This window comes from Dunckerocampus dactyliophorus, chromosome 4 (genome assembly GCF_027744805.1).
Source record: "Dunckerocampus dactyliophorus isolate RoL2022-P2 chromosome 4, RoL_Ddac_1.1, whole genome shotgun sequence".
In the NCBI taxonomy this organism is placed as follows: domain Eukaryota; kingdom Metazoa; phylum Chordata; class Actinopteri; order Syngnathiformes; family Syngnathidae; genus Dunckerocampus; species Dunckerocampus dactyliophorus.
Genome location: NC_072822.1, coordinates 23,052,503 through 23,068,684, shown reverse-complemented (window position 1 = coordinate 23,068,684; position 16,182 = coordinate 23,052,503). Strand labels below are relative to the sequence as shown.

The 16,182-nt window shown below is 39.7% G+C and overlaps 1 protein-coding gene across 10 annotated transcripts in view; it reads right to left on the bottom strand.

Annotated features, from left to right (window-relative positions):
- The window catches only part of fbrsl1 (fibrosin-like 1), a 380,357-nt gene that overhangs the window by 275,523 nt on the left and 88,652 nt on the right, over window positions 1-16,182 (bottom strand). For all 10 annotated transcript variants that reach the window (XM_054772261.1, XM_054772266.1, XM_054772257.1 and 7 more), the window contains exon 2: window positions 589-813. In XM_054772261.1, coding sequence (XP_054628236.1) covers window positions 589-813 — 225 coding nt within the window. The remainder of the gene's footprint in view (window positions 1-588; window positions 814-16,182) is intronic.

Below are 16,182 nucleotides of genomic sequence, written 5' to 3'. Positions count from 1 at the left end.
CAAACATCACCCAAATAATGTAAACCATTCCGTCTAACGAGAGCATTGCTGGTTTATGCAGTATTTCCTCCGCTCAACAGGGGGCAACCGCAAGGCGACTTTTAACAGCAAGGGGACAAGATATCCATTTACCGAAAACTCAGTAGGGAAGCCGATGTGCTTACTTTGTAACAAAGTTAACATTGTTTCGAAGGAACACAACCGCTTTCAAACAAAGCACCACAATTTCGTTCCTCCACACATTCCCCCTGATTATTCACGGGTGGGGCAATTCTGGGTGTGATTCAAAATTTTTAAATTTGGACCCGTGTAAGGTCCTTGGACAAATGTAATGAGTACTCCTGCTCCTTACTGTGTTCAGGTGTGTAGGTATGCATAATTTGTTGACACTAAATTAAGTAGAAATATTCACCTTTGGAGCAATAAAGGAGTGTACTTTATTTGTGCCCAACAACCCTTGCTGCATGGTGCACAGGCTCACCTGAGAGAATGTTTGTTTCCATTCTGAACAAAATTTCCAGATGATGTGGAGAAATTTGATTAAATAATCAATTAATCAATAATTACATCAGTAAAGAAGACACTGACCATTTTGTTCTTCTTGGAATATGTTTTCTTGAGCAGCCTCTCGTTCATCCTCTCTTGCTCTCTCTGGGCATGATGAAAGAAGCCGTTCTCCAGTGGATCTATCACAGGCTGAACATTCTCCTCTTCCTTCTCCACCACCTCATCTTCCGTCTTTGGCTGTTTCACAACCTTTTTCTCCTTCCACCGCTCCTTCTTCTCCTGTGTCTTTAGAAGGCCTGTTTTCTTCTACAAAAAGAAAGAGACAATTGTGATTATGAGGCGATCACATCTCTTCATTAAACACTTTTACTGCGATTGGCTGGCGACCAGTCCAGGGTGTACCCCGTCTCTCGCCCAAAGTCAGCCGGGATAGGCTCCAGCATACCTGTGACCCTAGTGAGGATAAGCGGCAGGGAAAATGAATGGATAAAAACTTTTAAGTACCTTTTAAAATAGAGATGTTTGGATTGTATACACAAATGTCAGCATGATGTAATGTAATTCTGATAATTGTTTTATGGAATTGTTTTGGAATTTAGCTTCACTTTGTCATTACAACCTACTTGCATTGAGGCCAAGTGGGTCAGTGAATGATCCACCAGATGAAGAAGCGGTGTATGGCACTTGGCATTCACTTTTTAAGGTACATTAATGACCAGTGGAAAGATTTTACTCGGCATGGCATGCTTTTTCCTAATCAAGTTAGCCAGACAGACATTTTTGCATGGTTCAAACGGAAAGACAGTGCCTTTCTCCATATCTTGTTAAAGGAAAACATATTTGATGGAAATATTTAAATGGAGGCCATTCGACTGAACAGGTGTACAAAGCAACCAAAAACCATGAAATTGATACTGAAAAAAGGCAGATGGCAAAGATCCCTTTCAGTTTCTACAAAGCAAGCAAAGACTTAGCAGACAGCAACCATAATCAGTCTCTCTCTAAAGTCATCTTTAATCCTGTCAACAGCAGAACAATGCTTTACTGGAGCCGTAATCACTTTAAGGCTGTGATATAATGAGCTTATGATATAAACTGAGCGGCGGTTTTGACACACAGTGCAGAAAATACACTCTCTCTACACTTACACTGTGACCAAGCCATTTCCCCTAACTAATCATTCCTTTCACGCTTCAGTCACGGCTTGCTTGGAACTGGTGTTTGTTTATTGGAATTCAAACACTATTTGTAACAGCCTGGTGTCTTACACAATAGTTTTCCTTCGTCCATTTCCTCACGCTCTCCCCCTTGCTGTACTGTCAGTACTGATTGGTGTTGTAGCTTCATCTAAGCGGCAGTGATGTGTAAAGTAGAACTACACTGCATCATATTGAGAATTTCTAATTCATCACTACCACTTTCGGAGATTGTGAAGCAATAGTGAGTGTGTGTGTTTTTTCTCCCACCGTTATATTGGGGAAGGGATCTCAACATCACCCCCAAGAACCCCTACAACAGAAGTCACTGACTGCCAGACCGTGGTCCAAGTCTGGACCCAGGCGTCGTTCGTTAGCAATGCCCGTGCAGTACCTAAACAAGGCAGACAACACCTTTGAGTTTTCGCAAGGCGCTTCTATTTTGACCCCGCAGCTTTTTTAGACCTTATGGTAGTGTCCAAATCCACTGACCAATTGCATGTCAGTTAAGCCATGCAACACGATATTACTCAGCCAATCAAATCTGTGCATTCCAGGAGCTAAACATTACAATTCTAAATACAGAGACAGAAGAAAGAGGAGTGAAAGATGTGAAACATGTGAGCAATATCCATCAATCCAACCATTTTCTATGCCACTTCTCCTCATTAGGGTCGCGGGGGCATGCTGGAGCCTATCCCAGCTGACATCGGGCGACAGGCGGGGTACACCCTGGACTGGTCGCCAGTCAATCGCAGACATGTGAGCAATACCGGGAAACAAAAAAGAAACGAGTGTGAAAAACAAAGACAGAGGACAGAGAGACAAGTTGGAGATATGGGAAAAGCCGAGAGAAATGAGAGAGATATAGAGAAAGAGAGGCCAAAGAGACTAGTTAGAGGTATGGTGAAAGGAGAGAGAAACAAGTGAGGCATACAAAGAGACAAGTCAAACAATACAAAAATAAATACACAGGGTGCTCTCTAAGAAGAAAAAAGCAGAGAGTGAAAATAGAGCTTTCAATTGAGAATAGACAGACTCATTTATGTTCATGCTTCCCTCTAGAAGCACACAACCAGTTTGTCTCATATGCTCAAAGAATGTAGCACTCGTAAAAAGTGTCAATGTGAAAAAGAACATAGTTTTTGACCGCACATAGCCACTCACGTCTGACTGAGGTCACAGAAATTACACAGTCTTAGAGCTCAAAATGACCAATCCACCCGAATCCTGACCCATTTATTCACTACCAGACAGCTGTTAATGAATGTTTCCTCAGACCATTCCGGTTCAGGTTTAAAATCCTGGCAGGACTTGCTAAAGCTTGACAGTCAGTTGTTGATTACATGCAGACATTGACACAACTATAAGGCTACAGCAATATGCAGTATATGACATATTTTTGTAATTTACGACATAGAAAACCTGTTCTTCTAAATACATTTTTTGACATTATTAGAGCCCTCTACACATGAAATATATCCATATAGTCACGTTTACATTCGTATCACCCAATTTAGTAAACGTAATCAGAGAAAATAAGAATAATAAAACATGTGCTTGTGCGTGTCGCAGTAAATATGTTCTGTGTGGAGGACAGGAAGTGAGGTTGGGGGTTCAGAGTTTAGTTTTAGCTTGCCGTGGGTTACAGCCGCAACAGTAGACCATGCTATTATTATGGTTATTATTGTTATTATTGTCCCTGTTGTGAGATAATTTAAACCTGCAATAAAAGCCTGTTGTTCTAGCGATCAAGTCTGGTGCTTGTCTCACCGAACAATTACTGACACCTAGGGACCAATGTAGACTACTACATTCACAATTTGAATACCTCTTCTTAATGGCTTATATTTGTATTTTAGTTAATTTAGCCATTTTTATGCTGGAAAATGCTTATTGCTTAATTTACATTTCTTAAATATGCATATTTTAGACTCAGGCTATATTCAACCACAAAACAGCATGATTTATTAATTAATATATGTTTGAAAAAGGGCCGCACAGTTGCATAGTGGGTAGCATGTTCGCCACACAGTCAGGAGATTGGGAAGATCTGGGTCTGAATCTCTGTTGGGCATTTCTGTGTGGAGTTTGCATGTGTGTGCGTGGGTTTTCTCCAGGTAGTGCGGTTTCCTCCCACATTCCAAAAACATGCATGTTATGTTAATTGGCGACTCTAAATTGTCCATAGGTATGAATGTGAGTGTGAATGGTTGTTTGTCTATATGTGCCCTGCGATTGGCTGGCGGCCAGTCCAGGGTGTACCCGCTTCTCGCCCGAAGTCAGCTCGAATAGGCTCCAGCATACCCGCGACCCTAGTGAGGATAAGCGGCATAGAAGATGGACAAATGGATGTTTGAAAAACTGTGATAGAGTGAAGCCGCAAAATTGTAACCGTGATGTGGCGAGAGACGACTGTATACCTTGTTCTTTAGTTAAACATACTAAATAACATTATATTCTTAATCGTATTTGCATGATGGCATGTCATTTCTGTTTCGATGTGGTCTCACATTTATAATTCTATACTCTGTATTGCCAGGAGGAGCGATCGCATTAACTATCCATCCATCCATCCATCCATCCATCCATCCATCCATCCATATGCTGGAGCCTATCCTAGCTTACTTTGGGAGAGACGCGGGGTACACCCAGGACTGGTTGCCAGCCAATCGCGGGGCACATATAGACAAACAACCATTCACAAACCAATGCACACCTATGGCCAATTTAGACTCTCCGAATAACCTAACATGCAGATTTTGGAATGTGGGAGGAAGCCGGAGTATCCGGCGAAAACCCATGCATGCATGGGGAGAACATGCAAACTCCACACAGAGATGCCGCATTAACGATATGAATGTATTTATTATGTGTGCAACGTGAATGTACTAATGTGAATGTACTCATACAGTATGACTTTGTTACAAAAGCTGCAGTTATCATGCATTCATACAACAAGAGCCGTCGCATTACAGTAATTCTATGACACAGCTACGATAGGCGCATGCTTAAGTGCACGTTTGTGTCGGCTTCCATATGACAAAGTGGTGGAAATGTGGCTCTAAACAACATTGACTCCACTCGTTGGGTAGATTATTCAACAGTAAGTTACTTCTACACAAATGTACAACATGCTGCCACTGCTAATCTTTTGCAGAGTGCAGACATTATTCTTCAGTGTCAGACCAGCAGTTTGGAAATCGCTCCTGAATGTCATTAATGTCATTTGGCTTTTATGGAGTCCTTTGTAAAATCAACGTAATACGTTGAGAGCTACGTTGTATAAGAAGCAAACTTGTAACCCTCACAGTCTGTACCTTAGCTCAACGTTTAATCGCTTATATTATTCATTCATATACGTTTGGGGCAGAGTACCAGAGCTGTACCACAAGCAATTATTTTTCTGAGGAAAAATGTACATGCAGTAGTAAGCCAAATTTATTCTAATTTGTCATACACTAATGGTTCCAGATTTACATCAATCATCAATGTTTTAAATACTCACTATAATTACGTAGTTTCCGTCATAGTTTCCGTCTCCACCCTACGCACATACCACATTCCAGTGCACTTGTAACTCTCAATTCCCATGAGTATGTGATGAAATGAGTGTGTGATGTGTTGATCACACTGAATATAGTTATTTGATCCCCTGTCGATTTTGTATGTTTAGCCTCCTACAAAGATATGAACAGTCAACAACTTTTATGGTAGGTTCATTGTAAGGAGAGACAGAATGTAAAAATAAGTTTGACCTGAATGACTGAGAATGCAATGTGGTCAGATGAGACCAAAATTAAGCTTTCTGGCATCAACTGGAGGAGGCAGGGAAATGATGAATATGAGCCCAACAAAACCATCCCCACTGCCAAGCTAGACACGGGCCAGTATGAGATTCTGGCGGTATGAAACCTTGGGTAAAAATATCACGGATTGATGGTTTCACTGTATCATGATTGCAGCTCTAAAATGTGTTATTTTTTAAATATATTTATTGAAACGAGAAAAAAAGTGAAGTTAAAATTTATTTTTGAACCATACAATACAACACGATGAAAGTGGAATGTATGTAGAAAAAATAACTTCTATCTGAATAAATAATGAATAAATAAAATGCAGTTCTCAGTGCTAATCCTGCAACTCAAGTCACAACATACTAAATATCTTCTCAGTTAAAAAAAAAAAACAAAGAAAACAAAGCAACATGCAAATAAATACAATCAACTGGCTCAAGAAGGTCACAACGTAAATTAAAAAAAATACTAAAAACTCGTAATGTTACGTTATTATTTCATCGTGGCAGGTCGCCCTTTTCCACAAACTTCCGTTTCTGGGTCACGTGATTGTTGTTAGCAACTGAGACATTGTTAGTTGGTTGTTGCTTGTTGTTCAGTGGAGAATAAATGGGTTATACCACTTATCCTCGTTCTGAATCACATCTCCACATTTGTCGACCAACAGAGGAATGGACGTATGGCACCGCTCAATGCTAACGAGGCAGCTAACAACTTTTGGCAACACATCGAAGCCCAGTTCCGACTGCAAGGAATGACACAGGACGTGACAAAGTATTTCCACGTAGCGGCCACTCTGGACCTCCATTTTCTCTTATATCGTAGAAACGGTATGACGGACAATTTTAGTGGTTTTGAAACTGTGACGTCTTCATACTAAACTAAACCACTAGCCGGCCCATGCCTATGCCAAGCATTCTGCTTTGGGGCTTTTTTGCTGACCAAAATTCCTCCTGAAATGTGTGTAGCGCTGGTGACAAACTGCAAGAAATGTCAGACACCTGTACCTGCAAGCAAGCGTTTCTCCACCAAGTCCTAAGTCACGCTTTGCTGTGAGATCAAATACCTACTTCCCTCAATTAGATGATTATAGTAAGTAAATAAGTACATTATTATCATATGTTTTACATTCTGTCTCTCTGTTACAATAAACTTTATTAATCAGCAGTAGAACATAGGTAAGTTTCAGGAAAATATCAGTTGCTGACTAAAAAGGGGCAAAAACAAGCTTTTTTTGAAAAGATACATTTCAAGCATAACTTTCACTTTGACACAAATATTTGTTGCTTTTATGGCAGCTCACATATCTAAACCACTATACCACAACATAAACAACACAAAAAAATGTTGTTTTTTTTTTTACATATACAGTATATATTTTTTTTTTTACAAATATAACTCCATGAACAATTTACAATTTTCACTTTTGGATGTGAACTATTTGTGTGCATGTGCGTGCATGTGCTGTGTGAGCACATGCATGCGTGTACATGTGTTAAAATTTCCCTACAATGCGTAACCTTCTGCACACTACACTCCTCCACGCTCTCCCACTTCCTCCTCCTGTCATGTGTGTTTCTTGGTCCTCTCCTGGTCCCTGTCAAGCTCTTCTGCCACCTAGTCAGGGTTTTTATGGCATTAAAATTGCTCTGAAGCCAAATATATTGGTGGAGAGTTGCATCATCACCTCTGTCAGCCTCTCGCGCTAAAAAAAACCCTAAAAGACGTATAAATACGTTGTTGGGATTGGGCGTTCGGGTTTATAAAAACGTATAACTACGTCTTTGGTATTGAATGAGTTAATGTTATCAGATTTATCAGTATGACATCATCATTCCTCTTATTTTGCACCCCTATTCATTACAAAACATGCCTGTTAGCAGCCTGTTAACATTCTCTCAAAATGGAACCGGAACTCAGTCGCCCGTCTATGACGCCATCAGCAGCTCTCTGTAATTCTTTGCTAACTAACAGTTAGGCCATAAGTCTCAGCTTTTCTTCACGGTATTTTACACGGCATGTAAAATTATAATTGTTCAATATTAAAAGTCATTTGCATTCACATTTTAGGGTGTCCGGAACAGATGAATTGGATTTGCATTATTTCTTTTGGGAAAAATTGATTCGGTTAGCTGTTTCGGGTTTTGTCTGACCTTCTGGAACGGATTAATGGTGCTAACCAAGTTCCACTGTACTGCACAGTTTTCCCATCTACATACAAATACTGAAAAGTGAGCAGAGGAAAATCCTCACACTGGCCTGGTGGATGATGAGCAAGAATATATAGAAAAACATGGACATTTTTATTTGGTCTTTACAACTTTAAAGCTATTTATCTGAAAACAAATGTGTGCACCAATCAAATGTTGATGTAAATTTAAATGTGTCAGTTGTAATGATGAACCAGGAGACCTTGTTTAACTCCTAGATCAGTGGCCACCAACCTTTTTCAGCCCAACATCCCTGGTCTTGGCCGTGAACCAAGGCGACCCCTGTCCTACACGGTACAATAACTATCAAGAGGTTTTCAGTGTGGTTTTCTGCTACATAAGAGTTTTGTTTTCCAAGAAAAACTGTAAAAACAATTTATGACACAACAGAGTTTCAAACACAGCAGCAGTGTCTTAACAATACATCTCAACAATGTATAGTTAAATACCAATGGAAAGGGTAAAGTCAATTTTGTATGCCATTGCTGCCGACGATAAGCCATAGATTTATTGCTCGCTTGTCAGACTGATTGCGTACACATTGCTGCCTCTCTTGTGCTGGATGTCAAATAACTCAGGGACTTGTCAAGGTTTAGAAGGGATTGATGTCATCATGCAGCGAAACACACTTCTATGATCGGATGCTGCTGTCAGGTGCATCAAACAACCCTTTGATTAAGACACTCATTACCCCTCCCCACTGTATCACTCAAAGCGTATAATCAGTGGGCTACGCTGACGAGAGAAAAGAGCACTTTGTGTGTCAAAAGGCTTATCAGGCTGTGAACGAGAGAAAGCACACGTTTCTACAGTGATCAATGTTGCATAATTGGCTCACAAGCCGATTAAATGAAGCACATCCTTTTCACCTTTTGTTAATCAATGTGGTGTATTTTCCTGTTCATTTGACTTTACAGTTAAGGGCCTTTGTGATTGGACGCTCTTTTTATTGACGTTGTATCTGTATGCAAGACATAATGAGAGAAAGAAAGGTGTACGGTGTTAATCCGAAACAGGCCAGTTTTTTTCATTACAATAGTGGGCATTATTATTTATCCGTCTTTAAGATCATGTGGGAAGAACAACAATCATAAATAATTTAAAAATCTGCATAGAAGCAAACATAAGGACTCTCCCTTATGTTAGACGTGATTGCATCTTTTTTGTGGACTTCTCCTTGCCGCATGATATTTTAATGCTGTGCAAAACTATTCACGTCTTCATTCAAATGTATTCCCTCTGGTGCTATTCATAAATCTTTACAGATAATTTGTTGAGAAGATTTGTGCAAGGAATGACTCAGTCTGACTCACAGAATCCACCCATGCAGTTTTACACCTCCAGCATATCCACAAATCCTGCCTCCACATGAACAACCCAACCGGAGCTAAATTCAACCTCAAAGACAAATAAAAGTGAATATATGTTGACAATTTTTTACTGTTACTGCAGTACATATTGTAGCCACACGGATGAATAACTGTCTTATAGGTTCTGATGTTCTCTTCTGGAGCAAACATTTTTTCTCTTGTGTACACACTAAGCCTTTTTGTCATACCATGACGAGCCACTCACTTACTGTTAACTAAATGAAATCAAATCAGATTAAACTTTCCCTATGTTAGGTCAGGATTGCCAAAACTAATTTCCTAAATGCTGCAGTTATGAGAGAGAGAATTTGTTGTTTTTTCTATTACTTTCTTCAAAGTCAAAGGTTTACAAACGTGTTCTTAGTATTTGGTAGCATTGCATTTAAAGTGTATGACCTGAGTGAAGTATTGTAGATGTCCTTCCACAAACTTTTAACAACCGTTTGCTAGAATTCTGGCCCATTCCTCCTGACAGAAATGGTGGAGCTGAGTCAGGTTTGGAGGATGCCTTGTTCGCACACCACGCCCTTTTAAATTTCCCCACACATTTTCTATGGAATTGAGAACAGGGCTTTGTGATGGCCACTCCAAAACATTGACTTTGGTGTCTTTAAGCTACTTTGTGACTATTTTGGTGGTAAGCTAAGGGTCATTGTCCATTTTGTTCGTGATGCCATCTATTTTATCAAGTGCAAAACAGCCCCAGAACACGATACTGCCATCCCCATACAGATGAGAAGGTGTTCTCAGGTGTTAAGGTGTCCCCCTTTTTCCTCCAAGTGTAAGGATGGTAGTTATGGTCATTATTAGTTTCATCAGTTCACAGAACATGTCTCCAAAAATGTGTGTCTTTGTCCCTGTGCATATTCGGAAACTTTCATCTGGCTTTGTCATGTTTTTTTTTTGGATTAATGGCTTCTTTTTGGCAGAGTGGCCTTTCAGCCCTTGACTCATATGACTGTGGATAATGATACACTTTTGCCACCTAAAGCCATCATCTTCAAAGGGTCTTTAACTTTGGTTGTGTTGTAGATACGCACATTTCAGACCAAAATATGTTCATCTCTGACACAGAATCCGTGAACGGTATGATGGCTGGACATCCCCATGTTGTCTATTACTGTGGATAATTGTTTGAACAGATGAGGATGAACCAGACTTGTGGCGCTCCCCGATACTGCATGATAGCTTGGCTGATTTCTTTTGATTTTCCCATTATGTAAAACGGGGAAACCCTGTGTTTGAGGTGCGGCCGCCAAACACATGCACAGGTGTGCCTCCAACTAACTCAAATGTTGTCAGTTAACTTATCGATATATCTTCCAAAGTCATGTCATCATAATGTGGGCTTCCTCACATTGTTTAAAGATTTTGTTTATAGTCATATTTGTGGATGTAAACTTTTGGCTTTGAAGAAAGTAATACATAAAAAAAAAAAATCTTACAAAATAGTTTCTATTTCATAATTGCAGAATTTAGCAAGTAAAAGTGTAGTATAATGTAATTTCACATCATGGGAAAAAAAATATTTTGTGTTTTTACTCAGTTTATGTAAACTGTTCATGTGTTGATGACGCTCCAAAAGTGGCCATATAAAATCCAAAACATTTATTTTATTGTCTGAACAATTAATTGTGTTTGCAATCACCTCACAATATGATAAATGTGATGTTCTAATTCAAACATATATAATTACAAAATGGTCACATGACGCACAGTTGAACAACACATATACAGTATATGGTGCCTATATGGTTCAATATGGTTCACGCCACTGATAAATTCAATTGAATATACTCGGGCGCTGCTTTCCACCAGGTGAGAAAGGCAACTGCTTGGGGCCGCTGCCCAGTTGGGAGCCCCCGAGGCTTGACAAACGTTTAACTTCTACAGCGGTCGCACTCTGCATAATGCTGGTTAAACGCTGGTTTAAGGAACCCTCTGTGAATTTTTCCCTAAGGCCAATGTACCCTTTAAGCTGCACGCGTGCACAATTGCACACTGTTCCTGTGTTGCCAGCGCACAACAAATCCACACATCACACATAATAAAATTCAACCTGAACTGTAAATGAAATAAACACATAATTTATTCTGTACCATTTTGCAGTGCAACTCAGTGAGTGACAGGTGGCAACAAGCGGTAACAACATGTGACAAGCACACAATGACAAGCACTGTCCAGCCAATGATAGCCCATATTATGTCATACATGCCGCTATTTTGCAGGTTGGCGTATAGCTAAGGAGGCAGCGGCATTAAGAGAGCTAAATGCTGTTTGCTAACCCCATATTATGGTAAAACGAACAAGCAGTGACACATCCACTCACCAAGCCAAAGTAAAAAAAAGTGGTTCTTCTAAGGTGGACTGGCTGACCGAGTATGTGGGAACAGAAGAACAGAACATTTTTCAAATGAGAAAGGGTTGCTCTACATAAGATGCAGCAAAGCCAAAGTAGCAAGCAAAGTTTCAGAGCGACGTGTGGACTGAATGTGTGGCGTAACACGCAAGTTTTACTCCTGTGTTTTTATTTTGATGACCAGACACACCGGATACAGGAAGTGTTACGCCAAGTTTGTGCTTCTGAGGCAGCAGGTGTTTTTTTTTTTTACTTTAATTAGACAAAAGTAAAGCTATACAACAAATATGGCATCAATTTTAAGGATGAAACAGTGCCAGAACATCAATCCATCCATATTCTATGCCGTTTATCCTCATTAGGGTTGCGGGGGTATGCTGGAGCCTATCCCAGATGACTTTGGGCTAGAGGCAGAGAACACCCTGGACTGGCCGCCTGCCAATCACAGGGCACATATAGACAATCAATCATCCACACTTCGTGCCGAAACAGACTGCGGTAAAACAGAAAGTGAAAGTCAAATAAGAAAATTAAAGTATGGTATACATAATTAATAAAATAAATGCTAAACAAAAAAAGAAATGGAAAATTAAACAAAATTATAGACTAGGGTTTTTCTACAAGATTCAGATTGTTAAGTGGATGAGATAGTGCCACGACTTGTTTTGTCCGAGTGTGAGAATAAGAAACGCTACATTGTGAAATACACATTGTCGTCGGTTTAAAACCACACATATACAAAATATGACAGTATGGACATTTGACTTGCTCAGTTCTGAGGTTTTGGACAGATGCAATACTAGTGAGCACGTCTAATGGTGCTCACAGAGGTCCAAGGAATTCTCAGATCGTTTGCAAGTATGCTCACTTGAGAAATTAGGAAGTACATTGCCTAGGGCCCCAACAGACTCTAGAATTGGCTCAGAATACACTCCTGTACATACTAGAATGCTTTGAGAGAGCTACACAAAGTAAGCAAAGACAAAGTGGTGGGGTGCATGCTGTGTGTTCATACTTGAGCATCTCAACACAGACATAAAGACGGTGCTTTTAGAAGGTTTACTGACAAACTGTTACTGGTTAATGTAAGGCATAACTTTAACCATTAACATAACACAATCTGTTATAAAACAGCACCTTTTCCTTGCATGGACTTTGTTTAGGGTTAGGGTTACTTAAATGCATAAGAGTAAGGCCACAGATTTGTTTTTATGTTTCTGTAATGAGCTGTTAAATACTAAGTCGTACTCGAACTACTGTTCCAATCTGATATTGATAGACAGTATCAGTTGGATATCTGCAAAAAAAAAAAACAGTATTGGATAATATAGGCCCGTATCTAAAATCAACAAAAAAATACAAGCAGTCCATTCCATTCCCTAGTCCGCGCCAGCACAGCACTTCTGTTCATCATCCAGAACCCACATAATCACAACAACAGCGTGTGCTAGCATGTTTAGCAAGTCCGAAAAAGACGTTGCAGCTGAGTGCAAAACTTGTCATGCACAAGTTTCCTATGGTGGCACAGAACCGGGGAAGTTCAATACGACCGACTTCATTGCGCATTTGAAGCAGGAATTTCACAACACCACGGGACATCCACCGCTGTTTGACACATTTCCAAAGCGTGAGAAACTCCCAAAAAGTCATTGGCTTCCAACAGGAAAGAGACAGCCCCTGTCGGAGGTAAGTGATGTCAGGTTTAAATGCTTCATTGAGAATATCGAGCCTTGCTATATTTAGGTTTGGGCATCCAGCATCGATGGGAAGCGCGACTAACATTCGGATTCTACCATCCGACTAACATTCAAAGCTAACGTACGACTGCACTTTTTTACAAACCAACAAGCTGACGTTAACAAAATTTTGCCAGAAAGTTGACAGGACCCTGCAAATTGTTACTCCATTGACTGTACTCGTTTGGTATTCAGCACGTAGGTTAGTAGGAACTCAGTAACATGGTTAAGTTTCACTTTGTCTATTCTGCATCATGAGACACTCTGCAGCATATAAACAACAGGATATGTGTAATTGCTTTTTCATGAGGTTCTCAAAAATAATCATTTGTGAACGTGTACTCTTATGCAAAAAGACTTCAAAATATTTATGTTCAAGTTCAATGCTTTCAATGGTTCAATGGTTTATGCTAGTTGAACATAGCCCTGTGAGAAATTCATAGTAAAGTAATTCATAAAATGTATTTATTATATTAAAAAATCATGGAGACATTCAGACATTTCAACCAAGAGCTTTGGTTAGCGCCGTCGTTTAAACCATGCAGACTTTTATGACCCACCTCTGAAGAGAATCGGAATCGAGAATCATTAGCAACCAGAATCGAAACGAAGAATCGTAATCGGAACCGGAATCGCTCAAATTCAACGAACCTCATCTACATTATGCCTATTGCGGATTAAAAAAAATAAACCAGATGCATAAGTAAGTACTTGTGTCAGTTTTTCTCATTCTTACTGTTGCTGACTGTTCTCTGTTTGATTAATGTCACTTGAGCAAGCCTTTTCTAACATGCCGCGCTAGTAAACAAGTAATAAAAGTATGTACGATCCATGCTGATATCTCAATCGTATAGAAAGTGAAAAAGTTGTATCGGGACACACCTAATAAATACAGTATGAAAATACAGACTTTTATTTTATTTTTGATTTACCGATATAAATTTTTATCAAATACTGTAGATGAAAAATACCATGCAGCATGTATGAATATCCTCACATACATTTGCTCAAACCATGCTAAATAAAATAAAATTAAACATACAGTAGATCCAGGACAGGACGACTATCAAATGAAGAAAAAACAAAAATAATTGATAGGTCTGAAAATCTGACACACGGCTGTACATTTTACCTGTATTATCATGTATCTATAAATTATTGCCAATCTGTGGCGAATTACATGTGTTTTCTGTGGAAAAAAATGGCTTATTTCATGACCAAAATCTGTGAATGTACAGGAATCCACTGTAACATAATGAGATGCATGCATGCAGATACCAAGAGATTGTACACATCCATTTTCACACTTTATGAGGCTCCTGTAGACACCCTTAGACATACAGGCAGTTCATTGTGAGAGGAAAGATGATGTGACCAATATGTCCTGTGAACCTGCCGCCCCTTGTCACAAGAGCACCCCCATGCACTGCTCGGCCCACACACTCCAGCTTAAAATACAGCCTGGTGTCATTCCACAGGTTTCTCCACACGCACCCGGGGAAGAGGAAGTGTTGCCTTGGCAACATCTATTAAAGATTAACACATAACGTAAATTCCGGTGTATAAGTCACTACTTTTTTTCTCAAACTTTGAACCCCGCGGCTTATACACCCGTGCAGCTAATATGTGGCTAAAAACTACATTTCCCACGGTGCTTGGTGTGGTCATGTTCTAATCTCGTGACATCTCCTATACTTCAGAACTACTAAAAATCGTTTAAATATGTAATTCGAAAAATGCTATTACTAAGATAGTCCATCATGAGGACAAATAAAGTTCAGGAAACAACCAAAACACGCCAATAAACCACCATTCTCGGCGTTTGCTAACCCTGTCGCTGTCGTTGCACACACTTGTCATCAACGTCAATCACAGTTTATACTATAACCAAAAGTTGTTTGTACGATGACACAGTGAGCCAGACTGTTACGTTGACTAATGACCTCCTGCAATTTCCAATGGGTTGACAAGCTCATTGTGAATTTATTCATAGCTTATGATTGGCTCCTGTCAAATAAAGAGCTGACTGGTCCTCACGGACTCATGTGCGCCACAATATGCCACTTTATGACGTGTATATGTGCGGCTTATACACCAGCGTGGCTTATATAAGAATAAATCTGTTTTTTCCTCTAAATTTAGTGGGTGCGGCTTATACACTGGTGGAGCTTATACACCGAAAATGAAGGTGCATTCCTATTAATCAGGGTTAACAAAAGAGTCCAACATAATTCTGAACTGGCTGTTACATCTCATGAAAGAAATGGGAACGCAAGAATGCCTCTTGGGAAGAGCATACTTTTCAATATAAATATGTTTTTGTCAAAATTATTTAACTCAAAGTTTGACATGCTATACTTTATGTCTTTTCACCACAGCGCCACATGAGAAATAATTTCCTTCTCAATGCTTAGTAAGTCAGAGGAAACGTTCTGATGTTCTGCTGAATTTCTGAATGTGTCATGCTGGGAGCTGAACTTGTGTGAAGAGTCGTCTTTGTTCACACACTGACAGAGCTGAGGAATTCCAGTTAGAGTAGAGTGACAGGCAAGAGTTTTTGGAAAGGTCCGTTTGTCTGCATGCTCATGTCCCGACAGCCAGAGAAACACATTTGGATCCTGACAGTTGATTTTCACCCTTCTTGCTCCCCTCTTTCGACATATACTTCGGAATATATGTTAAACTTCAACGAGAATCAATCCATTCCTCTATTTTATACTCTGTTTGCCATCATTCGGGTCATGGGTATAGCCACACGGTGTCAGATCAGTAAATTCTCAGATCCACACGAGAAACGATAACTGGGTGATGGGTGAAAATGACGTAATACATAAGGCACATGGCGGTGTAAATAGACACACAGACATTACCACTGAAAACACCACAACTATAGAAGAAGGAAGTGCGTACAGGTCTTGCCCCTTAGAAATAAGAAGTCAGTTTTATAATATATTAGTAAAATAGAAATGTGCTTTATTTACTGCAGGATATTTTTGTTTATTATGTT